Raw genomic sequence first — 25,946 nt, 5'->3', positions numbered from 1 at the left:
GCGTACAAAACATTTGCTAGACCTATTCTTGAATACAGCTCATCTGTCTGGAACCCATACCACATCTCTGACATTAATACAATCGAACGCGTCCAGAAATATTTTACAAGAAGAGTTCTCCACTCCTCTGAAAACAACAAAATACTGTATCTTATACCACCAGACTTGAAATCCTGGGCTTAGAAAACTTAAAACTCCGCCGACTCCGACAAGACCTGTGCTTAACACACAGAACCATCTATTGCAATGTCCTTCCTGTTAAAGACTACTTCAGCTTCAATCGCAATAATACAAGAGCAAACAACAGATTTAAACTTAATGTTAACCGCTTCAATCTTGATTGCAGAAAATATGACTTTTGTAACAGAGTTGTTAACGGTTGGAACACACTACCTGACTCTGTGGTCTCTTCTCAAAATCCCAAAAACTTCAACTAAAAACTCTCTACTATTGACCTCACCCCATTCCTAAAAGGACTATAAGGGGCATGCATAAGAGCACAAAAGTGCCTACCGTTCCTGTCCTATTGTTTCCTTTCATTATGATGATGATGGTGGTGATTATTATTATTTTATAGATACAGTTTTCAAATGGTTTAACCAACTGGAATGCATCAAACAGGAAAATTTCATCAAATCAGTTTTTAGAAACTAGCTACTCAACAGCATTTATGCATAATCTCCAAATGGATTATACACTTGGGGGTTTCCTAGATTTCATTCTTAAGGTATTCTATTATTCTGAAGTAATGATCTTTTCTTCCAAATGGCCCATAGAAATCATAGGATTGAGACAAATAGCCTCAATGAGAATAATGAGAAACAGATTACACTCCATTATTGCTCCAAACTTTACTCAAGCAAATGCCATATGCCCATGAATCTTGAAGAACTGTCCTTCCAAATAACTCCAAGGATGCCTCCTCAAATAACTTGGTGACCATTTATGAGGACTGCATCATATTATTTCCCATTCTTTCAATGAAAAGCACAGTTCCTAACCACCTAAAACACATCACAATATTGCTGCCAATAAATAAATCTTCCAGAAAATGTACCAACACTGGAGGACTTATCAGGTTGGAAGCTATACCTGCACTAGCAGTGTAGCCATTACAATAGTACAGCCACAATGGGTTGATGACAAATTAAGAACATTTTATTCCATTCCCTAGACTCTGATTCAAAAGTCCTTCTTCTGTTGGGATTGAATAGTACATGGCTGCAGTTACACTAATGTACAGATATTTCTAATGTAATTCAGAAACGATTATTTGAAAGTAATTGTCTATTAAGTTCAGGAGGAATTTCCATCATTTGATAGACATTACTGCCTCAATGCAAGATTAATATATCTATCATTTCTATCTAGTTTTGAAAAAGCAATAGGTACTAAGATTAAATGTAAACCTTCAGCCTATCTGGTGTTCTTATCTTATAGGTTTATTAAAGTCATACTTGAAAGCATAGGAATCCACTGTGAACATTTTCTTGGAAGTTGCTTTGTCTAAAGTCACTTTCACAAATAAAATGTTGAACTTTGATGCACAATAACAGGCAAGACTAAATGGTAAAAGTGTCACAGGCTCTAAAAAAATCTGTGCACAGTTTTATGTAACAAACCATGATTACATTCTTATTTTAAATGGGCAAAAGTGGCTGGGTTAATCAATACTCTTCATTAGAACTTTCTGATCACTTTTAAGAAGCTACATGAAGGTAAAATTTGTTATTGGAGCAGTTGCATTGGGAAGAGTTAATCTTTTCTGCACTACTAACCTGGTTTACACTTTTATACTCCAAACACCACTATGCAATAGGAAAAAGATAGAGGGTGGGGGAATACGTTTGCAATTGTAATTGCTTTCCTGGGGGTTAATAGCATATTCAAAACGAAGGATTTAGATCATGGAAATAGAGCAAGGGAGAATCAAAAGCATCTGCATTTGCTTATCAAATAAATAGGCAGTCAGAAGAACCTAACAAAAACTGATTGCTTTGACCCCCCAACAAATTAAGCAATTGGTTATAATTAAAACTTTCTCATTAATCTCCTATTGCTATCACCCAAGGATGGAGGATCAGTTATAAGATTTGTTCCAACATAACTAATAGCTTTCAAAGAAAAGGGTATGAGTTGAGAAAATCTAGAAGATCTAGATGTCCAAAATATCATTTTTTTTAATTTTACATTTATATTCCGCCCTTCTCCAAAGACTCAGGGCGGCTTACATTGTGTAAGGCAATAGTCTCATTCTATTTGTATATTTATATACAAAGTCAACTTATTGCCCCCCCAACAATCTGGGTCCTCATTTTACCTACCTTATAAAGGATGGAAGGCTGAGTCAACCTTGGGCCTGGTGGGACCAAGTTATATGCCTATAACTGATTATTTTTAAAGCCCCATATGGTTCATAGGTAGTTAGGTGGGAGACCATAAGGATTAGTCCTGGGCCTGTCAGTCTAATGTTTTTGTTCATGATTTGGAGAAAAAGGTGAAAAGAATGCTGGTCAAATATTCAGGTGAAACAAAACTGGGTGGAATAGTTTACATCCTTGAAGGCAAAAATGAAATTCAGCATGCTATTCCTCTGCTACAGAAGTCAGCTAAAGTAGTAGAATGAAATTTAATAGAGACAAATGCAATTTTTTCCTCATTTAGTAGTGGTAGTTTTACTTAGAGGAAAAATCAAATGGGCATATATAAGATTAAGCATACAAGGTTTGATAATAATATGCATGGAAGAGATATTTGAATTCAACTGTATCTAAACGCTGATATGTGCAAATGCAAATTTGGACTGCATCAACAGAAATATACCGTAAGTTCTATATAAATTGCAGAAAGTAATAGTTTTAGATTACCAAGCATTGATTAGTCCCATCTTGGAGCACTGTCCTCAGTTCTGAGCACTACATTTTAGAATTCATGCAAACTAAAACAACTACAAAGTACAGCCATGTAGATAATCTGAGGATTATAAACCAAATCCTATGAGGTGAGATTAAGAGACCTGCTATGTTTGCCCATGAGAAAAGATTCCTGGGTCGAGATAGAATAGCACTTGCCAAATGCCAGAAAGAATACCACAGAGAAAAAAGTATTACCCCATAGTACAGAACATAGAATAACAGTTGCCGCTACAGAGAGGCAGAGTTTGATTTAATGTTAGGAGAATGACATAGTGGCTGAAGATTGGAAAAGGTCAATCTATACTGCAATGCCAAAACAAGGAAATTTAACAGTGTACAAACAATATAATATTCTTATAATTTCACGTTAGCAAAATAATGGTTAGGATAATTCAACACAATTTAGAGCCCTAAAAGAGAAGCCAGTCATTCAAACTGGCTTTAGAAAAGGCTGGAGAACCCACAGTATTATTGGGGATGCATGCAGTGTAATTGAGAAAGCAAACCTACCAAAAAGAAGTCATGACATAGTTAATAGTTTGTAGAAAGACCTCTAATTGTGTTGATCTCATCAAACTGAAATGTGCTCAGAACATCTTATTATCCTCATGAGAAATTTATATATAGTATGAACAGAATATGGTGAAAAGACTGGCTCGAGGATAGCAAAGGAATTTTTTATTCAATCTATATGCCAACTGTATATTGAGGGAAGGTCGATACGAAAACCACGACCATGGTTTTAAAATCAGAGGAAGAAACATTAGTAACTTGCGCAATGCTGATGACACTATCCTGATAGCCAAAAATGCAAAGGATCTACAAGCCCTAGTAATAAAAGTGAAGGAGCACAGCGGAAAACATGGGGCTAAAATTAAATAAAATGAAGACCCAAGCTAATGACAATTGGTAGAACAATAAGCTTTAGAACTGATAATGAAGATACAGAAAAGGTAGATAACTTCTGCCTTTTTAGGATCAACCAACGATAGTAAAAGGAACAAGCAATCAAGAAATACACTGCAGGCTAGCACTTAGTAAATCAGCCATGAAGACATTGGAGAAGATATTCAAATGTCACAATGGGTCTACATCTACAAAGATTAGAATTCTACAACCATGGTATTGTCTGTGATGCTATGAAAGGAGAAGCTGGACTTTGAAGAATCAGGATAGGAAAAGTATTGGCATCTTTGAACTTTGGTGTTAGAGAAGATCTCTGAGAATACTATGGATAGTCAAGAAAACCAATAAATAGATTATTGAACAAAATCAACTCAGAGTTGTCACTCAAGGAATAAGTGATCATATTAAAATTATAATAAGTACACAATGTGTATTTCATACATATTATGTGAAGACTGAATTCTCTGGAACAGGCTCTAATACTGGGGGGAAAAGGAAAGGAAAGAGAAGAGAATGAGCAGCAGCAAGGTGGATGAATTCAGCTTCAGTGGCAATGACTGCACCAGTGGAAGACCCAAAATATCAGGCTAGGGACATACTGTGTCTTCATAAGAAAAATTACCTTTATGGTCACTAAGAGTCAACAACAACTTGATGGGACATAATCAATAAAATATATAGCCTCTTTAAAAAGAAAGAAGTTTATAAACGAGCATTTGGAAAGAAAATATATTTAAAGAAACATACTTGGGAGAAAATCGAGTATTTCAATATTAAAGGCCTCTTTTCTCATTTAAAAAAAAATGTAAGAAAAGATTGCAACAAACATTTCTTATATATGTTGAAATTTTCTTTTGTTAAGCTGTAAACACTAATAACACTAACTGGAGCACCCGGAGGCTCCAGTTAGTCCAGAATGCAGCTGCGCGGGTGATAGAGGGAGCCACTCGTGGCTCTCATATAACACCTATCCTGCGCAGGCTGCAATCCTGTGCACTGGCTGCCTGTGGTCTTCCGGGTGCACTTCAAGGTGCTGGTTACCACCTTTAAAGTGCTCCATGGCTTAGGACCCGGATATCTTCGGGACCGCCTTCTGTTACCACATGCCTCCCACTGACCGGTGTGCTCCCATACAGAGGGTCTCCTCAGGGTGCCGTCAGCCAAACAATGTCGGCTGGCGACCCCCAGGGGGAGAGCCTTCTCTGTGGGGGGACCTACCCTCTGGAATGAGCTTCCCCCAGGACTTTGACAACTTCCTGACCTCCGGACCTTTCACCGCGAGCTGAAGACGTATTTATTCTTCTGAGCAGGATTGGCATAAAATGGGTTTTTAAATTGGATTTTAAATGGGGTTTTATATTATATTATGTATTTTATAATTTAATTTATCGGCCATATCGAATAAGTTTTTTAATAGTGATTTTATTGTATTGTATTGTACTGTATTTTAGCTGGCTGTTAACCGCCCTGAATCCTTCGGGAGAAGGGCGGTATAAAAATTAAATTATTATTATTACTATTATTATTATTATTAACTTCATTTTCAGGTTCCAATATTCATGCATATGTTTTATGTATACTGCACGAATCAAGAAGAGGGCCGTGAAAATATTTACAGATCCCTCACATCCTGGACATAAACTGTTTCAACTCCTACCTCAAAACGACGCTATAGAGTACTGCACACCAGAACAACTAGACACAAGAACAGTTTTTTTCTGAACGCCATCACTCTGCTAAACAAATAATTCCCTCAACAATGTCAAACTATTTACTAAATCTGCACTATTAATCTTCCCATCGTTCCCATCACCCATCTTCTTCCACTTATGATTGCATGACTGCAACTTTGTTGCTGGTAATCCTTATGATTGGTATTGATACTGATTGTTTCCTGATTGCTTATTTGTAGCCTATGACTATCATTAAGTGTTGTATCATTAAGTGTTAAATTTGGACCCTATGACCATCATTAAGTGTTGTAAGTGTTGTACCTTAATGAAGGTATCTTTTCTTTTATGTACACTGAGAGTATATGCACTAAGACAAATTCCGTGTATCCAAACACACTTGGCCTATAAAATTCTATTCCATTCTATTCTATTCTATTCTATTCTATTCTATTCTATTCTATTCTATTCTATTCTATTCTATTCTAAATCAGGAGTCACCAACCCCAGGTTTAAAACTGGGCCACACAAGCAGTGAGCTCTTGCATGTGTGTGTGTGTGTGTGTGTGTGTGTGTGTGTGTGTGTGTGTGTGTGTGTGTGAAGCTCCACTTGCGCAAGCAGCGGGCGCTTACAAAATGCAGACGCTTCTCAGTTTGCAAAACTATAGATAAGAGAATGCATGTTATAATACATCGAGTCTAGATAAGATTCAGTTTGATGTAGCATTTAAGACATCAGGTTAGAAACGGAGACTCAGAGTTCTGGGCCTGCTTTAGGCATAAAAGCAGCTGGGTGACCTTGGGCCAGTCACTCTCTCACAGCCCTAGGAAGTAGGCAATGGCAAATAATTTCTGAAATCTTGCCAAGAAAACTGCAGGGACTTGTCCAAACAGCCACCAGGAGTCAACACTAATTTGAAGGGACAAAGAAAACGTCTGTATGTACAATATTGATATGCACACATATTGAAAAATGAAACAGATATACTTTTGTACTTTGAAATGAATTGATTAGAAGACTGACAGAATAGCAGATTAATGACTACAGTTTACCACATTATATTACTATAATAAGGTCAATAAAACACAGCGATTTTTGCAGCACGGCCATTCTCTAAACTGAAGATTTAAGTTTTATAGCAGTTTTCAGATACATGCCCTTATAACTTTTTGTAATTTTTCTTTTGATGTAAGATCAATTTTCTTTCTATATTATAGAAGGGAAACTGAGTGTGATCTCTACAAGTCAGCTCAGCCGGAACAAATTCAGTGTTTATCTGTTGGATTATATTTTACTTGTTTGATGTAAAAGCATAAGAACTAAAAGCAGCTAGAAAGTCAAAATGTCATATTTCTTCAACATATGGTTTTCACTAGTGGTTAGTTACTGCTGACAGTTTCAACATCAATAGGATATAAAGAAAATAAATTCGTCCATTTAAGAGATTTAGTACAATAATTATATTACGTGATATAATTAAAATGATTACCATCCTTTTCTGTTTAAAAAAGAAATGGCATTTGAATGTCTAATTATTTATCTGGATCTAAGAATAACTGTTCACAATAATTCCTAGGCAGCGGATCAGTAGTTAACTTACTGGGATGTTTACAGGAATGGTTAAAAACAATCAAGATGGCAAGCCGGTAATGGAATACATTTGTGGCCTTGAGGAAAGAGAAGAAAAAAATCTGCCTAGGACCGTGATGGCGAACCTAGGCAGGTGTGCCACAGGTGGCACGTGTAGCCATATCAGTGGGCATGCGAGCTCAACTCCAGCACGCATGTGTGCCCCGCCCAGCTGATCAGGCCTTTGGGCCCACCAGAAGTAGGGAAATAGGCTGTTTCCTGCCATCCTCGGGGGATGGTGGGGAAGGCCCATTTTTCTCTCTCACCTGGCTCCAGAGTCTCTCGAGGAGTCTGGGGGGTGGGGCAGAAACAGCCTCCCCCACCCAGAGGTCCTCTGGAGGCCGAAAACGACCCATTTGCCAACTTCCAGTGGGACCGGAAGGCCTGTTTTTTGCTGTCTCTTTAGGACCTCTTTAGGAGTCTGGGGAGGGCAAAAACAGTCTTCCCCACCCCCTTGGAGTTTCTCCGGAGGCCGAAAATGGCCCATTTGTGGGGGGCCGGGGCACATAGAATTATGGGTATGGGCATGTGTGCAACCCCGCCCGACTACCCCCCTCCTGGCACGTGATGGCAAAAAGGTTAGCCATCACTGGCCTAGGAAACCATCAGACAAGAGGGCCTGCCCTAATGGATCAGGCAGTTAAAACTGGTAGGCGGGAAGTTTGTACTTACAAGATCAATGTCAGCCCACCCACCAGGGCAAACCATACAGGAAGAGAACTAGAGCGGCTCTAGTCCTTTATGGTACAGCTACATTAACAGAATCTTTCTGTCCCTCAGGTTTGATTGTTCCCTAGGTTTGCTGGCTGGGGAATTCTGGGAGTTGAAGTCCGCCGGGCTTAAAGTTGCCAAGGTTGGAGACTCCTGCCCTAGGCAGCATCTCTTCTTTTTTCTCAAGGCCTCTAGTGTGTTCCATCACACTGTCACAACCATGCGATCAAAACTTCACCCCCTTTTTTTTTTTTTGCATTCATTGCAACACAGATAAAAGAGGATAGAGCTTTGGGGGCCTCCATCTTCAGCTTTTTGATTCCCCCATCCAAAATGCTTATAAATTACATTTTATTCTTGAAATGACAATATTAATCTGCAAAAATATTACTGATTTCTTGGCTTGGCATGAGCTTCGTACTTGAAAAAAAATGTTGGTAGTTCAAAAGTAGAAAATGTTCCCACTAGTCTAAGAATATTTCTTAGGGAAGCAACAATAACTGAATGAAAAAGTGCTTAAATCTGCAGGATGAAAAAACTTAATTCAACTTTCACATGGATAAGAAGAGAGTGAAGCATCTACTTTTGAGGGTGAAACATTTAGCAACATCTTGGCACTAAGTAGATTTCTATTTGAGCCATGGTGACCCAGTGGTTAGAATGCAGTATTGTAGGCTGACTCTGCTCACTGGCAGGAGTTTGATTGTGATTGGCTCAAGGTTGATTCAGCCCTCCATCCTTCCAAGGTCAGTAAAATGAGGACCCAGATTGTTGGGGGCAACAGGCTGACTCTGGAAACTGCTTAGAGAGTGCTGTAAAGCACTATGAAGCTGTATATAAGCCTAGGTGCTATTGCTATGAACTAACATCCCCAAACATGCTGGCTGGGGAATTCTGGGAGTTGAGGTTCACAAGTCTTAAAGTTGCCAAAGCTGGACACTCCTGATTTAAATATGCAAAATTTGCAAATTCTACTTACTTGAGACTACAAAATAGCCTAGAAAGTTCTCTACATCCCATTCTGGAAAGTGCTTTTGCTGAATATATCTTCCACGCACAAAAACAGACAGTTCTTCTGGCCTCAGGGCTATGCTTGTCTTACTTCCAAATTTTGGAATGCTTTTAGTTCAATTACTGGTTCTCACCCTTAACATTTTGAATAGGATGTAAAATAGATCTCTTTAACCCAGTCTTTTATAACTGGCAGCATTGTTTTTCCAATTATAAATATGACTCAGACTATTTTAACAGGGAAAAGAATTTTTTTTCTAAAACACATTAGATTATGTGAATGATGTAGCAAGCATAGAAATCATATAATCTGACTTACCCAGAATTGCAGAAATAATATTGACAGCCAGGATTTAGAAAATTCACTTAGGGTTTTGGTGCCAAATTATAGAACAACAAGAAAAAAGTTGCTAAGGTTAGCAAAAGATACCATTAAGCCTTTAGTGTGACCCTATGCTGTCTAAATTCACATTGTCAAATTGCTTGCTTTTCAGCTCTAATCTCCCTTGAATATTCAAAATATTTAACCATCATCAATTCCAAGATAAAACCCTATAGTGAATGCTTTCATTTCATCCATTTCATCCTGAAGATGAAACTGAAATACTTTGGCCACCTAATGAGAAGGAAGGACTCACTGGAGAAGAGCCTAATGCTGGGAAAGATTGAGGGCAAAAGAAGAAAGGGACAACAGAGAATGAGGTGGCTGGATGGAGTCACTGAAGCAGTAGGCATGAGCTTAAATGGACTCCAGAGGATGGTAGAGCATAGGAAGGCCTGGAGGTACATTGTCCATGGGGTCGCGATGGGTCGGACACGACTTCGCAACTAACAATAACATAACCATTTCACTTGCTCTCACTGGCCTCCTACCTTGAATTGTCCGTTTGAAGAAGGCTTTGCATGCTTCACAAGAGGCCACTCCATAGTGATATCCAGATGCAATGTCCCCACACACTAGACATAGCCTTTTCGGGATGGCATTGAGCATATATTCGCACTTAGTGGGTGAATCTTCCATAATAGCACTGGCACAGTCGTCATATCGCTTGCGGCAAGGCCCACCACCAATCCCTGCACTGCCGAACATGGATGGTGAGTCCAGGCCATTAGAATGGCCACCTATAGTGATGCCATAACCACCACTGGCATCAGATGAGCCACTAGGACTGTGATGGCTAATGGCGTCAATTCCAGAAGATGGACTGGATGGCTCAGTCTTGATGAAAGATCCACAACTGGAGGTCAAGTGCCGCTCATCTGTGGACATTCTGCCTAGTAGCCTGTGGGTTGCAAGAACAGAAAAGAAGCCCATTAGCTGAGGAAAACATCCTACCTAATTCAGATAGATCCCATTCTGGCTGTTGAATAACGCAATCACTGCCAGCATATTTTTCTGATAAAGCCCAGATAACTTGTGTTAAATCTATGAAATGGGGAGCAAAAATGGAATTGGTTACCCTTGTAAGTTGGGCAGCGATATACATTAGGTTTATAAATGAATAAATTTTAAACACAATAAAACTGAGGCACTGGAATTGACAGATTTAATTTCCTTAAACTTCCCCAACCAATTTATAGAATTTTCCTCTGAAAACTATATTTGTTAAAGAGAACAATATACAAAACTGAATTGGGGAAAATGGCTTGGGAAAATAATTAATTGGGCAAAATAATAAAAGCATGCTAAATGGACATGAACATTCATATGGAAAACAGTAATAATAATCACAAATTGATATGGAAAACTGGTAGAAAAGTATCAGTAACCTAAAAGAAAGGAAATTAACATTTGTCCTTGGCTTTTTGAATAATGTAAGATAGTTCTAGGAAAAAAATGCATCTTAACTATAACACCAATCTGGGAAAAAATGTTTATGCGATGCCCTCATTGTTCCTAACCAGAGCATCACATAAACATTTTTCCCCAGTTCCTTTTCAATGAATCACTGTCTATGTTTTTGCAATACTACAACATGATCCCAGATATTTATTCTTTTCTTCTGTTACATCTTTTTAAAAATACACATATAGCCAGGGGAAAAAAGCTGCTAAAGCAGCAAATGTGTGACTTTAGGAAGTGGTTTTTCCTAGCTCCTCTATATGCATGGGACTTAGACAGCGATGAATACAACTTTTGCCCATATTCAGCAAACATCCCTGACACCACGGCGGTACAAACACTGCAATAAGATTTGAGATTTCTGCTAGCTGCATCCATCTTTGTAAGTTCCATATGAATCATTTTCTGGCTAATTGGCACGATTAGTGCTTTAAAAGCTTCATGCAATTTTTAAAAGCCATAGCAATGAATCATTATCACACCAGTCCTGCATGCAGATAATTTTCATGAAATCATACTGAAAAGTCAATCAGGAGCTTCTTTCCAACTTTTTAAAGTTCTGATTATAGTAAGAATTAAAACAAAACAAATGCCCAGGTCTTCTCCGTAAAGGAGGCATATATGCAGTGTTTAGGGACTTATTTTAAAAGGGGGGAAATGATAGAAGATTGCAGAATAAAGAATATTGTGGAGAGAATTAATAGAGAAAATATACCCCTCTGTTGGAACACTAAAATCCATGCAGTGGCTCACTATATGACATACATTCAGGGCAGACAAAATCCCATGAGACTGATACAGATGACAAGGAAAAGACCATTTCCTCAAATTTGCTGACAGACCAGATCTCCTTCTCCCTCTTCCATCACCCTGTCAATTCCATCAGTTGGTTTTATAATAATGCAATTTATCTATTCATTATTTTTTTCTTTTATACAATGTCTTTTAGACTGCAACCTTGTACAGAGAGACTTCTTTCTATTTTTCACTTTTAACAAATAAATGCCCAGTAAGCCCTTCTAAGAACCTTTTTCATTGAAGACTGGAAAAAAAATCCCATTAAACAAGGAAATAAAGAAAATGGAGTAACCAAAACAAAATGAACCTACTGAATTTTTTGTCCTCATATGTTATGGTCCCTGGATGAGAGAGTTTTAGAATTTATCAAGAATTATTATACTAAATATAAATATATAAATAGCTAGATAAAATCTCCATGTTCAGAAATAATATTATGGTAAAAATGGATGCAAGAAACCAATAACAATGGAGAACCTTTGTCAATAGAATAGAATAGAATAGAATAGAATAGAATAGAATAGAATAGAATAGAATAGAATAGAATAGAATAACAGAGTTGGAAGGGACCTTGGAGGTCTTCTAGTCCAACCCCCTGCTTAGGCAGGAAACCCTATACCACGTTAGACAAATGGTTATCCAATGTCTTCTTAAAAACTTCCAATGTTGGAGCATTCACAACTTCTGGAAGCAAGTTGTTCCATTGATTAATTGTTCTAACTTTCAGGAAATTTCTCCTTAGTTCTAAGTTGCTTCTCTCGTTGATTAGTTTCCACCTGTTGCTTCTTGTCCTGCCCTCAGGTGCTTTGGAGAACAGCCCGACTCCCTCTTCTTTGTGGCAACCCCTGAGATATTGGAACACTGCTATCATGTCTCCCCTAGTCCTTCTTTTCATTAAACTAGACATACCCAGTTCCTGCCACCGTTCTTCATATGTTTTAGTCTCCAGTCCCTAATCATCTTTGTTGCTCTTTTCTGCATTCTATCTAGAGTCTCAACATCTTTTTTACATTGTGGTGACCAAAACTGAATGTAGTATGCCAAGTGTGGTCTTACCAAGGCATTATAAAGTGGTATTAACACTTCACATAATCTTGATTCTATCCTTCTGTTTATGCAGTCTAGAACTGTGTTGGCTTTTTTCGCATTTGTTGCACTTCTTGCAGTGCATCCTGATGCATGATAAATAATCCTTGTAAAGTTGTTACACTTCCATGTCCATCCTGCAAGGTTCATATTCAATAGACCCATCATTCTAATAAAAACACCAGTTTTTTAAAAGTGAAACACCATCCCACATTTGCTCTTTTGCTGGACCCATATAAAATGAATGTAAGTATAAGGAAGACACATAAAATCCAATACCACTCAGTAAGACAAGGTTGATGGGACTTTTTATCCAAGGATACATCCACAACAAAAAAGCATTTTGCCTGGGACTCTTTATTTAAGCAAAGATGTTAAACGAGAGATATTTAATCTAGCTCTCCTAGGAATCGATGAAGGCATCCCCATAGCTATTTCTGGTCTGAATAAGCTTACAAAATCTAAACATGGCACTTTTCATCCTTCCTTTCTCTTCTTTCTTTCCTTTAAATATTTTCATGGCTATTCGCTGGATCCCCTCTAAACTGTCTCAGGAATAGTAATGTACCTAGGCATGAATACTGAAACTGAAATATAGATGGATTATTCAGGAGAACAGATTGTCTGCTTCCTAAATATAAAATTTGAACTATTACTTATATAGTTGTCCCACTATTTGCTCACTAAGACTCATATCAGGTTGCAGATTGATATCATTCTATCCCCTCAGATTTCTCTAGCACAGCATATTTGCCACTTTGCAATCTATTAGCTGTTGCAATACTTCCTGCCTGCTACTTTCAAACTCATGGCTACTGGAAGAACTTCTATGCAGTCCTAAAAGATTCTTAGGCGCAAACTTCTCCTTTCCTCGTGCAACAAACACAAGCTGCTTCTGAGACACCAGGAGAACTCACCCAGAGAATGACTAGTGGGTTGAGAAATCATGTGGCTCCAATACGAGGCAGTTATGTTTGGATTCTAAATGCATCTCTTTTATATTCTGCCTCCATCAAGAGTTTCCTTCTTCCCCAAGCCAGTATTTCCTCTTGAAAGCAGCAAACGTTACCTGTAGGTTTTGCTTACATAAAGGCAGCAAATGGATGTGGATTTCCCCTTTAAAAAGATTTAGTACTCAAATGCAGTGTCTATAGAGATTTTCAGTCATACAGGTCATGGTTGTCCCAAAGGTGCTTTTTCAAGAGGCAACTGGACACTTGCCTCTTGAAAAAGAAAAATCCAGTTGCCTCTTGAAAAAGAACCTTCGGGACACTCAAATGCAGTCTGGATTTTTAAAAAAATCAAATCTTTTCATCTCAGCGTAAATATAAGACATACTATCAGTATAACATAAATGTCACAAATGACACCTTTTATACTGGCTGTCAGCCTTAAACAGGAAACCTAACCAAATGAGCTAATTCTATTTTATTGTAGGGTTTATTAACAGAATCTTGCAAATCTGAGAGTACAAGTTTCCTCTCATATCCTTTACCCCCAAGAAATTAGAGCGTGTCCCTTCTGAGCCTCTTGCTCATCCACTGTCCAGCTGGGGAATATGCTACCTCTTATCCAACCATTCCCTATGCAGGAATTCAGGACCCAGCCTCCCAAAGTCATTTCCATATATTATTACACTGTTCTTAGCTGTTAAGAAATAAAATGCTCGTGATAAGACTAATCCTTTTACCAAAATACAACTGTATCTTTTAGAATTCTTTGAATCCTGTATTTATTTTATCTTATCTTACTTCATTTTGGCATATTTTTATAGCCTGCATTTTTTTTAAGTCTTGCTCTCTCTTGTTGCCTTTTACCTCCCTTGCTTTTTTATTTACTCAGTTCGAGTCAAATGAAAGGAATAGTGAGTTGCCTACCTTGAGTAAGAGTGTATTGCAACATTACCAACAAAAAGTTTAAGAAAACCTTTCAAGAGGTTTTCATATATTAAGGCACATACTTGAAACCGAGAGACTGTGAGTTTTACCCCTACTTCAGGCATGAACCCAGCTGGGTGACTTTGAGCCAGTCATTCTCCCAGTCCTAAAAAGGATACAATGGCAAACGCCTTCTGAAAAACCTGCCAATAAAACTGTAGAGACATGTTCAGTCAGTTGCCAACCAACTGAACTGCCAATGCAGACTTGAAGGTATTTCCCCCCCCCAAAAAAATGCAACCCCCTCTTTTTAAATAAAATATAACTCCCTGAATAAATTATAAGGAAAGCTTTCCATTTCAATGAAGAAGTTCCTGGAGCTTATCATTAAGCTTTTTCCATTCAAAAGGCAGTTCTGCTCTGATATGACAGAAAGTAGTGAGTTGAATGGGACACCTTGGCTCACCCAGCTCACAACATTATTTAAGTTGCTCAGTGCAGAAGAGGCAGAGGTCTAGCAGAAAAAACAATCTGGAAAAAATATAAATGATGCTAGTAATTATTAAGTTATACTCCCGTATCTGATTTCTTTTTTAAAAGACTTGTCCTAAATAGACTGTGGATAATAATGGACAGTTGTAAATTCCTTTGAACTAAAGTAACTAAAAAGCAATAGGCAGGATTAATCGAAAGAAGATTTTTACAGGAAGACGGCATTTGCATCTTTCTGTACTTATGATGAGATGCATACAGTGGTTTAGAGGGAGGGGATACGATATTAATTGGCAAATTGGATTTGCTTGGAGAGTTCACTAATGAAACACTGGGAAGCTGGAGATTTTAGATCTTCTCGTTTTAGCTTCCTCTGGGGATGAGCTGCATAGAAGATGATGAAGTGATTTTGAATCTCTGGGATAATCTTAGTCTTGGATAGCTGGGCATGTGATATTGTGGAATCAATAAATTAGGATTTCCTGTCTCAGGTTGATTCATGGGATGAGTTTTATGGTTTTAGAGTCCAAAGGGAAAACAAAAATGAATTTGCATCCCAAATTAATTAGCAGTATACTCAACTGAGCCATGCACATTGATAGTTTCTTGGTCTAAATATAGTTGCTGCAGCTTTTTTGATGCTGCAGCGGACAATGCTAATGAATTAAAGCAGGAAAGTACATTCAAGGGTACTCAGATTGGTTGGACTGATATATTCTGATTTCCAGGTTTACACATAAAAAATAATATCGAATATTACATATTGGATGTTGGGGGAAAAAATTAAATGAAGTTTAGAATTTTTTTGCCAACCGTATTTTGATTATCTGCCATGTTCCTCAAGATAATTTCCAGAGGGCAAGGCTGACAACAAACAGGATATGCCTCGAAGATGAGGTCCAAAATTAAAGATTGTCCTAAAAATCAACCGGTTTTATAAATTAGTATCGACTGAATATCTTCCATCCAGTAGCATACCTAGAAATATTATTTATTAGAAAAGCCTCCCTCTTCTGAGACTAGAACCCTCTTTTAAAACATTAGTTTAACAAGCTGTTCACAAGCATCTCAGTTACCTGCTGTCTATGGGTCAGAGGGTGATCATGCCTTTAAAATATACTTCTGAGAATCTAAGTGTATGAGAAATCATAAAGGCATGCTCCAAAGGGGTGGTGTTCATTTGGGAACATGAAGCTACTTCTTGTTGGTATTTCCCCATCGTAGTTTCATGCAGGAAAATATGGCAATATTAACACAATTACCAAAGAGATAAACAAGAGTGATTTAATCCACTGAACATTTTATAAAATGTTTATAAAGGTGCTAGGTAATTTACATGATTTATTTTTTTATTTATAAAATTTATTGGCTGCACGTCAATAAATTGGCTGCCCCACAGGGTAACTCTAGGCAGCTTACAATTATAAAAATCTATCTATCTATCTATCTATCTGTCTGTCTGTCTGTCTGTCTGTCTGTCTATCTATCATTACAGTACCTACCTATAAAAAAATAAATGATAAAAGAGAAAAAGATAAAAGGAATTAAAACCTACAATAAACACAAATTCACAGCAAAAAATTAGCAGCATTATAAAAATATAAATCTAAAACAGAGAGATAAGTTATTAGATAAATATAGATCTAAATAAATTTAGATCAAAGATACAACTACTGTAAACTACTGTATGTCTAAACGCTGTTTATTAATTCTTTTTGTGTTAATTCTTTTTTCAAAAACAAACAAGATGGAACAGAAATACACATTCCGTGAGCCTTTGGCGTTGAGTCATGCCGGCCACATGACCATGGAGACGTCTTCGGACAGCGCTGGGTCTTCGGCTTTGAAAGAGAGATGAGCACCGCCCCCTAGAGTCGGCAGCGACTAGCATGTATGTGCGAGGGGAACCTTTACCTTTACCTTTTTATAAATTTCAAAACCAGGAACTACCAGAACCAGGAAGCAGCAGAAAGTTCTCTTGTCATTACCCAGACCTCAGAATGAGAAAATACTTGGGCAAGAGGAGGCTATACTGTAGCAGATGATCTTGGTATCAGGGTTAGATACAATTGGAAAGCATTCCATCAGAGATCCAGAATCTTGCAATTTAATACATTTTTAAAAGGTAACCTGAACTGGGACTGAAAATAATTGGAAGGAGTGTAGGTGACTGATTTGCATAACGCGATTGCAACATCAGGTCCTATTCAGATTGACTTCCATCTGGACCAGACACCTGTTCTATGCCTGCCGGAACTAAATGGCCATGACAACCAGGTACTGAGCAGACAAGTTGTCCTTATTGAACATTTTGTTCCATAAGTTATTTAAAGTCTCAAAAGCTCTTGCAGCCCATTTACTTTCAGCGACAGGCTATCCTAATTGATCCCCCACATGGAAACTGTCACTGTTAATTTATATCTCAAGCAGAAATGAACTGACAATTACACATTGTAAATTTTTCGAATATTATTCTCTTCCAATTAGAAAGAAGTCTACTATGTATTCTGCTCACATGTTAAGACTGCACGTTTGCCACAATAATCAAACCTAGTAAAATATGAAGAAGCTAGGAGATAGTCCAGCACCCTGGACAGTTCTAAATGTGCATTCATTGAAATCTATAATACTGAACAGGACAGTCTGCTCAAATCTTGAGGTAGCTTATGAATTTTGGAAATTGTTAACTTTTCTCAAAATTTAACTCTACATAAATTGAAGTGGGGATAGATTAGAAAAAACTATATCAAATAAATGCCCGCATACAAATAAGAAATGTGATTTATTTATTTATTTCACTTTTAGAGGTTACCTCTCTTTGCTTAAGAATCCATTGATTATGCATTATTGACAAAACAAGCAATTGTTTAATTGCTTTGTATCAAATTTGCCTTATTGAAAATAAGTTATCAATAAGTGTTATAATAAAAGTATTTGTTTAAAAATGTCCTACTGATTATATTTTAAAATGCAAAATGGAGCTAAACAACATTGCTTTGACATTACCCTTTTATTTTTAGCTTCCCTCTATTTAAAAAAATCTTAGTACATACTAAATTAGGTTGCAATCCTGCCAAAGTATTATTGAATTGTGTAAGATTTACTATTGAATAGATATGGATAGGGTAGCTTATATGTGCTTAATTAATATTATTAGGAATGAAAAAGCTCCTTTTTCTACCTAAACTGTTCTTTAAATTGCCACCTTCAGCACAACAATTCTTTGAATTTCTTAGTAAAGAATAATATACTTATCTATACAGATAGTCTTCGATTTACAACCACAATCTAGTCCACAATTTCTGATGCTAAGTGAGACAGTTGTTAAATGAATTTTGCCCCATTTTACAATCTATTTTGCCACACTTGTTAAGTTAATCATTGCAGTTGTTAAGTTACTAACAAGGTTATTAAGTGAATCTGGCTTCTGACTTTGCTTGTCAGAAGGTTGCAAAAGGTGATCACATGAGCCCAGGACACCGCAACTATCATAAACATGAGTCAGTTGCCAACCATCTGAATTTTGATCACATTACCATGGGGATGCTACAAAGATCATAAGTGTGAAAAATGGTCCTAAATCTCTTTTTCAGTGCTGTTGTAATTTTGAACTAAAGGAACTGTTGTAATTCAAGAACTACTTGTGTTCATAAGTAAATGAAGACAGAAATATTCACATCAGACATTTTGAATGTTCAAACGTTTTACATGCATCTATTCATATATTCAGGAGAATATTAGAATTTTATGTGCTTAAAAGATAGGGCCATGCATATTATCCCACACTGGGTTCCTTCTGTATATTTCAATCCCAATCTGCCAACTGGATTTGCTTGAAAGTTAAAAATATCTGAGATTGAGACCCTCCATAGCCTGAATTTCTCTTCAGCAATCTTAAAAACAGTAACATTTATCTGTCTTCATATATACCTGACATTAGGTATCTCCTCTACTTCCATAAATTTTCTAGTTCCCCTCTAATTCACTTAAAATGCATACAATATGTGAATTTATGTGAAAAAATATGCTTTAGAGACTAATCAAGATTTATTTCCACAGGGGACAATACAATCAATAATAATCATAATAATAATTGTAAGCTTGATTTTTAATACTTCAGTGTATACTCAAACAAGTTTATAATAGAGATTTATTTCATATATAAGATTCTGGGGATGTATTTTTTAAAGATGTAATAGAATATCTATCTGGATATTCCCTCTACAGACAGCATTCCGCAACCTACGAGATAAGGTGACTTGATTTCTTTTACGAGACTAAGACTTGGATTCAGAATTTGGAACAACAACCAATCAGCAGATAAACTGTATCCAGCATGCAGGAGATGGCTATTATCTACCATCAAGTTGCCATAAATACAAAAGGAAAGCTAAAATATATACTGTAATTCATGGAGCTAAATTTATCCATCCATGTACTACTTACCATATCACATAATAAATAACATGAGGATATTTAACTCATTATCAAGTAATTAAATAAGTTGTAAAATGAGTATTTTCTACTATGTCTAGACCAATTTTACAGATAAATTATATTAATATCACTGAGGCTAAATTTTTATATACAGCTAGGAGTAAATACCATTTAATTCAATGGGATGTACTTTTAATATGTTTTAGTAAACATATTAAAGATTGTATTACTAATTTCCTAATTTTCATAGTTTTCTGAAATGATTGATTGCTAAAACTTTGAAAATTAAGTAGGCCAGATTTACTTTAAGCGGAATTGATTTTGTTGAGAAGGAGTAATCAGAGGAGCAGCCCAGCTGAGCATGGGTCACTTGAGGCAGAGCTGCAGCACGACAACCCTGAGGCTTCAGGTGGAGAGAGTATGAAGCTGCAGACAGGCCAGCAAGGAAGAGAAGGAACTGCCTCCCCACACAATCTGAGAGCATGCAGGGCAGACAAGAGACAGGAGCAACAGAAGTTGGCCTAGCTACTCGTGAGGCGGCAGTCTTGCCCCTCTTGATGGACTTCACCAGGCATTGGCTATTTAGTGCAGCAGGAGAAGGGAAACGACGCTGGGAACAACACATCCATTTTGGGGCCTACTGTTTGCCAGTTGAGCTTCCTGACGCTATGATTTTAGACCCTGGATTCATGCCTTGACTCTTGGACCTGCCTCTCAGATTTGCCTTTGCCTTAAACTCTGTTGTCCAGACACCGGATGGTGGACCTTGGTCTTCGTACCTTGCCTTGCTTCTATTTTGTCTTGCCTTGTGGGCTGCTGCAGCTTTGTGGATTCTGGAACTGAGTTGGGAATTTGTTGGGCAAGGGAGTTGCCTTGATGCTGGACTGGGGATTTTCTGGGAAAGACTCTTGGAAAGGTCTGGAAAGCTTCAATAAAATGCTTGAAGTTTCGTGCACTGTGTGCATGTAAATTGGAGCAGGAAAGGGTTGTACCTAATACATTTGTGGCTACATAGGGATTCTAGGCTGATTCCTGTTTTAACTCCCCCTTCCCAGGTTCTGCCACTCCTCCCCCTGCAAGTCCTTTCCTGTACATACTACAAATCACTTCTACTGTCAATCAATATAATCTAAAACTTAGATAAAATTATAACGTTCATGTTATGGTCTGGTAAGTGATAGGCAAATAGAATTTCCAATCAAGATTGTGATCTATGACTTGATGTGAAAATGTAGAATAACTTCACATAAAATCATTTATATGTATGCCAGGCTCAGAACAAATTCCCACACTTCATTACTGCAGAGGTTATAGGAAAAGAAAAAATATATATAACTATTCCTCAACCATAACCTATTCATACCAAAGTGGGTTGGAATTCCTCTTCTTTTTTTATTGTCTTTCTATGAAATAGTGGGTCTCCTCACTGATAATAAAGGAACTTGCAGGTAGTTACTTATAAAATTGACTCCTGAATCTTTATCAGTGTAGTAACTGACAATTAAACAACAGAAAAGATTTAATAGATGAAATAGAAGTAGCAGAAATATTGCAGAAAACTAGGTACCTAAAATTGAAAATCTTGATTTCTAAATAATAGGAAGTAATAGTTCCATTATCTTGAGTACTGTACCTATTCTGGGATAATACTTTTTAATGGAGATGCAGGACATGATTAAATTTAAATGGACCGAGGAGAAAAATCTTGAAAAATCTGAAGGAACATCACACAGAAGAAAATCAATTCGTCCTCTGTTGTTCCAGATTTCATATCACCGAACAATGTATTTAAAATATAAAAAGATATTCTAGTTGGATGTTAGGATATATTTCTAACAATTTGAAAAATTATCTAGAGAGAGATGTTGAGGTATTTTTCATTGGCCATCTATCAGGGATACTTTAATTTGGATATCCTAAAAAGCCATTCCAACAGTAAGAATCTGAGATTCTAGGACTTGAAATTACCTTGATATAATTTAATTTTAACTAGAGTGGTTCAAGAGAGGTGCTTGCAGCATTACCAATCAAAGGAATCATGAAATTATTCCATCCTTCACTGGACTCTTTCTGAATAGAAAAATTGCCAAAGTATGAGAGCTGATGGAAGGGATAAAAATGGAAAATGACATCATTTTGTACAAATATATGAATGAAGCAAGTTATTAGAAATCCAGCCTCATCTGAAAACTTCTTTATACATATATTATGTCCAATATATTAAGTCTGTTTTGACTAGTTCCTTATTTTCTGAACTGTTGTTACTTATGAGAGCAACACATACATAAGGTCCAGAATCATGTACCCTGTGACCTATTTATTCAAAACATTTATTGATATGCTATAAAATATTCTAGAGAAAATTTTAAATGTTCATTGTAAATCATAATTTTGTCTATTTTTCCTCCTTGTAAAACAGAACTATGAAAAAGAATTTGCTATTTATACTGAATATAGCTACTGTAAGAAATGAAACAAATAGGAAGGCAGAAATCAGCAGTTCTCAGGCCAGGCAGAAGCTTTATGTTAACAAATGGATTAAGTTATATTAACTGAATGAATGGGCTCTTCCAATGTCACGACTATGAAAAGAAGGCCAACTCTCTGCTGATTCAAAAAGATGAGACAAAAGGCTAAGACCTGAAACCCTGCAACAGACATACAAAATACAGGTTTTGATTTCTGAATATGGCAGCAGACCAATCGTGCACCCACACACAAACAATTTTTACACCTTTTTGTCTGCAGTGAAGACAAAATTGCGTCTATGGGATCCTGAATAAGTTCCTGAATATGAAGAGAAGTGTTTGGAGAACTGAGGCATGTTGCTATGTTTTAAAAGAAGCCTGATACACATACAAATACATCATATTTTGAATTTTAGTTATACAGACACTTCTGATTTAGAGAATTTTTTTTAAATATCCTTTGATCACCCTGAATATAATGAAGGAATGGTGACATACAAATGTTAGTATTGTAGGCTGGAAGCAGTTGGTGCAGTGACAGAGAAGGTACTACTGCCACTCAGCTCTAAACTTGTAGTCTTTTAGTCTATATTCAATCTTTTGTAATTTTATTTTGTTTTTATATTTATAATGGTTCTTATATTATGTATTATGTTGTAAATCACTCAGGGCTATCACAGATAGAGAGATGGAGAGCATGTAAATTTAACAAAGAAATAAAAATAAATAAATAAACAGCTTATATAAATGTCTGAAGAATTGTTTGAAGAAGAGTCATTCTGGAAAGCAAGATGGACAATATACAAATTTAATACTAAATAAATAAGATAAAAATAAAAATTGAACACAAACATCATTCAACATAATACTACTGTTGCAAAAGAATGTTTTCTAATGGATTATATTCATTATTTTGTATAGATGTAATAGGATGATGATATGTTGGTACATTTAGATATTTATTTCAGCACCCACATATTTAATCAAGACAATATAACCCAAGCCTGTCTAAAAAGCAGCATGGTCTTCTACCTAATTTCTAGTCTCAAGTTACCCTATAAAATTTCTGTTAAAAATAGCAAACTATAAACTGAGAAGAAATGCATATCAGGAAAGTTCAGGCAATTGAGGTTAAGTGAGGCAAAGTAAGCCAAACTTTCATTTAATGCAACAAACTCACAAAGGCCAAGAGTTCCCAAGGCAAAATAAACTGGACATTTTTTGCATGAAGAAGACATAAACATATAGAATTACATTCCAACATTTATACTCTAGTTGAGGCAGCTCATATTGGTACAAAGAAAAAAAAGGGGGTGGGGCTAACAAACAAAATAGTCATAATTGTGAACATTAAAAACACATTATACCTTTTATAAATTCAACTACTGTATATTATGAATCAAATGTGATTCTTTATTCCTGCCCAATTTAACAGTGAATATTCCAAACCACTTTAAAGAAGAAATTTAACATTTTCTTCTTACTTTAAATACAGTTCTTCAATATTCAATAATTAGATATTAATTCTTCTATTTACTACTTCTTTAACTTGACCTCTTGTGGTATAATGTTGCTATATTGCTAAAATGCTGTCATGTGTTTTGAGCACATCTTTTTTCCAAATTAAATGAGTATTCTTATGCTTAAAACAGTGTGTCCTTTTTGCTATCTTACCAGTGTTTGTTTTCTCTTGATTGGACACAACATTCTAGATGTCACCTGTAATGTAAGGCTACAAATTCAAATTACCATTTATTTCATCTTCTGAAAAAGATGAGTAAATTTAGTTCACAAAAATTAAATTATAGTCAACACTGCTGAAACATATCTCTTTTTTTTAAAATACAAGCTGAGGTGAATGTTCATTTCTCAGCTATCCCTCAAACCACCAGATCACTTTCTGGTCAGAGAGGAAATGCATTCAGAAGTAAATAGGACAAATAAGAAGTTTATGTTAGATGTAAAATAAATCTCATTTTTTTAAAAACCCACAACCATATATTATTCTAAAAATCTTATATTATACAGATAAGAGGGTCAAGCAAGGTGGAGGGGGAAGATGATCATGATAATCAAGATGAGAAAAAATCAAGATTTTGCTTCCGAGTAGTGTGTGGTTTGCTACAGGCAAGCTGAAAGTTTTTCAACATATTTTTCTCCCTTTCTTCCCATGGCAACAAGCAAGTTGCTTTGAAAGTTAGGGGACCTTCAAAGATTATTTATCTTGTGATTAAAGCAACAGAGGGATGTTGTTAGTCTCACTGAGCCCATGAAAGCTACCTCTCCTGATTAACATTTGATAGTTTGTCATCCAATCAGTATCAGTGCTTGTCAATGGAAGCAATAAGGATAAATTCCATTATATCTTGTTAGGTCCTCTTACTTACTTATAGCTATTGAAGGCTAAACATAGACATGACATCAGAGAAACATGAATGCATCTCCAGTTGTGTGTGTGTGTGTGTAACAGCAGTTCTTCTGAGGAGTAATTTGAATGACAGCAAAGAATCTGTCCTGAATATCAATTACATAATGAATATAATGCTTCCCCATAGGCCAAACATCAGAACTGCTTGCCTAGCAACTAAATAGGTTTACCTATTAAATACCAACTAAAAATATCTTAAGGGACTTAATAAACAGAAATTTGGGGTTGATGTGCTGACTTTCAGACGACAATACAACCTTTTAAATTTGATTTCTAAAAGTGAGTTGGAGTTCTTAAACACAGTAAGAAAAAATATGAAGAGATGGATCTGGCTATCAAAAGCACATAAGGAGTAACCAAAGATGATGTGCTTGATTCTATAAAGAGAAAAAAAATAAAGTTAGAGATGGGAGGGAAAAAGTCTCTGTCATGTATTCAGCTATTAGCAATAACTCACTTAGCAGCTTTTACACAATCCCAGGAAAAGACATATTTGCTTTAAAAAGTGCCCATCCACCCTCTGAAGCACTTTTTTCCCTTCAAAGCAAAACAGAAACACTCAAAGCCTTACTTATTAGGCTGTGCAAAGAAAGTACACACAGATCACCTCTTTTTTTTCAATCATTAAAGCAGCTGCTTCCTATTTCAGTCTGGTGTAACTGTTCCACATACTGCTTAATACTATCTCCATAGTGTGTGCATGGACACCCACTTCACTTTTTTAGTGAGGTTGACTTTTATTAGTTTTATTAGTTTTGTTGACTCTTTATTGAGTCAAATTCTAAATATGCCTGGAATCCAGGTCAGCAAATTGTTTAACCATTTTAAACAAAGAATGTTTAAATGTTTTCTTTAACGAAGGAAAAGAAGGTACATGCCACAGAACTAGAGTATTTAAACTATCCAGGTTTGTTATCTGAAAACTGTAGTATACACATAAATGGACTGTTACAAGGTATTATCTTGTCTCCCAAAGCACAGAGACCCCCACACGCCATTCTAGCCTCTGAGAAACCAACTGTTTTCAGAGACTAGAACGTGTGGGTGGGTCTCTGTGCTTTGGGAGGCAAATTATACCTTGTCCCAAAACCTGGCTGTTCTCAGAGCTGTAGGGGCCTAATGGGGTGGGGGCAGCCTAGTTATTTACTTTAGTTTATGTTAGATCAGATGATGGAAGAGACGGACACAACTCTTTCAGTAACAACAGCTCTTTATTAGTAGACCAGTACAACCCAACAACCTGCTGGTCTGGCAGTGTCCTCTTTTATAGAGGGCTGTCAGACGGCTTAACCAATGAGCTTCAAGTATTTTCCCGCTGTTTTGGAGGACCTGAGTGAAGCCTATAGCTCATTCCTTATATGGTACATAACAGTTTACTTGAGATTTTATGAAGGCATTCTTAGCCAATGTACTTGCATTGAGTCCAAGGAACAAGACCGTTTATAACTGTGTGCAACAAATAATATATATGTAAAATTATTACACCAGCTCAATTTTATACATAGCAAAGAAAATCCTTATAGATATCCTAGATGAATGGAACCCTAGACCTGAGTTCTGCCCCTCTTGTGCAATACCAGAAAAGAAACTTTTCCCTCATGGAATCTAAAATTGGATTTAATGGCCTATTTAAGTGGTGTTGGATTTCATGTAACTACATGTGGGAAAAGCTGC

At 36.6% G+C, this 25,946-nt stretch overlaps 1 protein-coding gene across 1 annotated transcript in view; it reads right to left on the bottom strand.

The window, feature by feature from the left end:
• Positions 1 to 25,946, bottom strand: part of ESRRB (estrogen related receptor beta) — a 110,511-nt gene that overhangs the window by 57,322 nt on the left and 27,243 nt on the right. Inside the window, exon 2 of the mRNA XM_058167461.1 lies at positions 9,717 to 10,126. Within this exon, the coding sequence (XP_058023444.1) occupies positions 9,717 to 10,113 (397 nt within the window). The 5' untranslated portion in view covers positions 10,114 to 10,126. The remainder of the gene's footprint in view (positions 1 to 9,716; positions 10,127 to 25,946) is intronic.

This window comes from Ahaetulla prasina, chromosome 1 (genome assembly GCF_028640845.1).
Source record: "Ahaetulla prasina isolate Xishuangbanna chromosome 1, ASM2864084v1, whole genome shotgun sequence".
NCBI lineage: Eukaryota > Metazoa > Chordata > Lepidosauria > Squamata > Colubridae > Ahaetulla > Ahaetulla prasina.
Note: the sequence above shows the minus strand (reverse complement) of the source record. Positions and strands in the feature narration are given on the sequence as shown.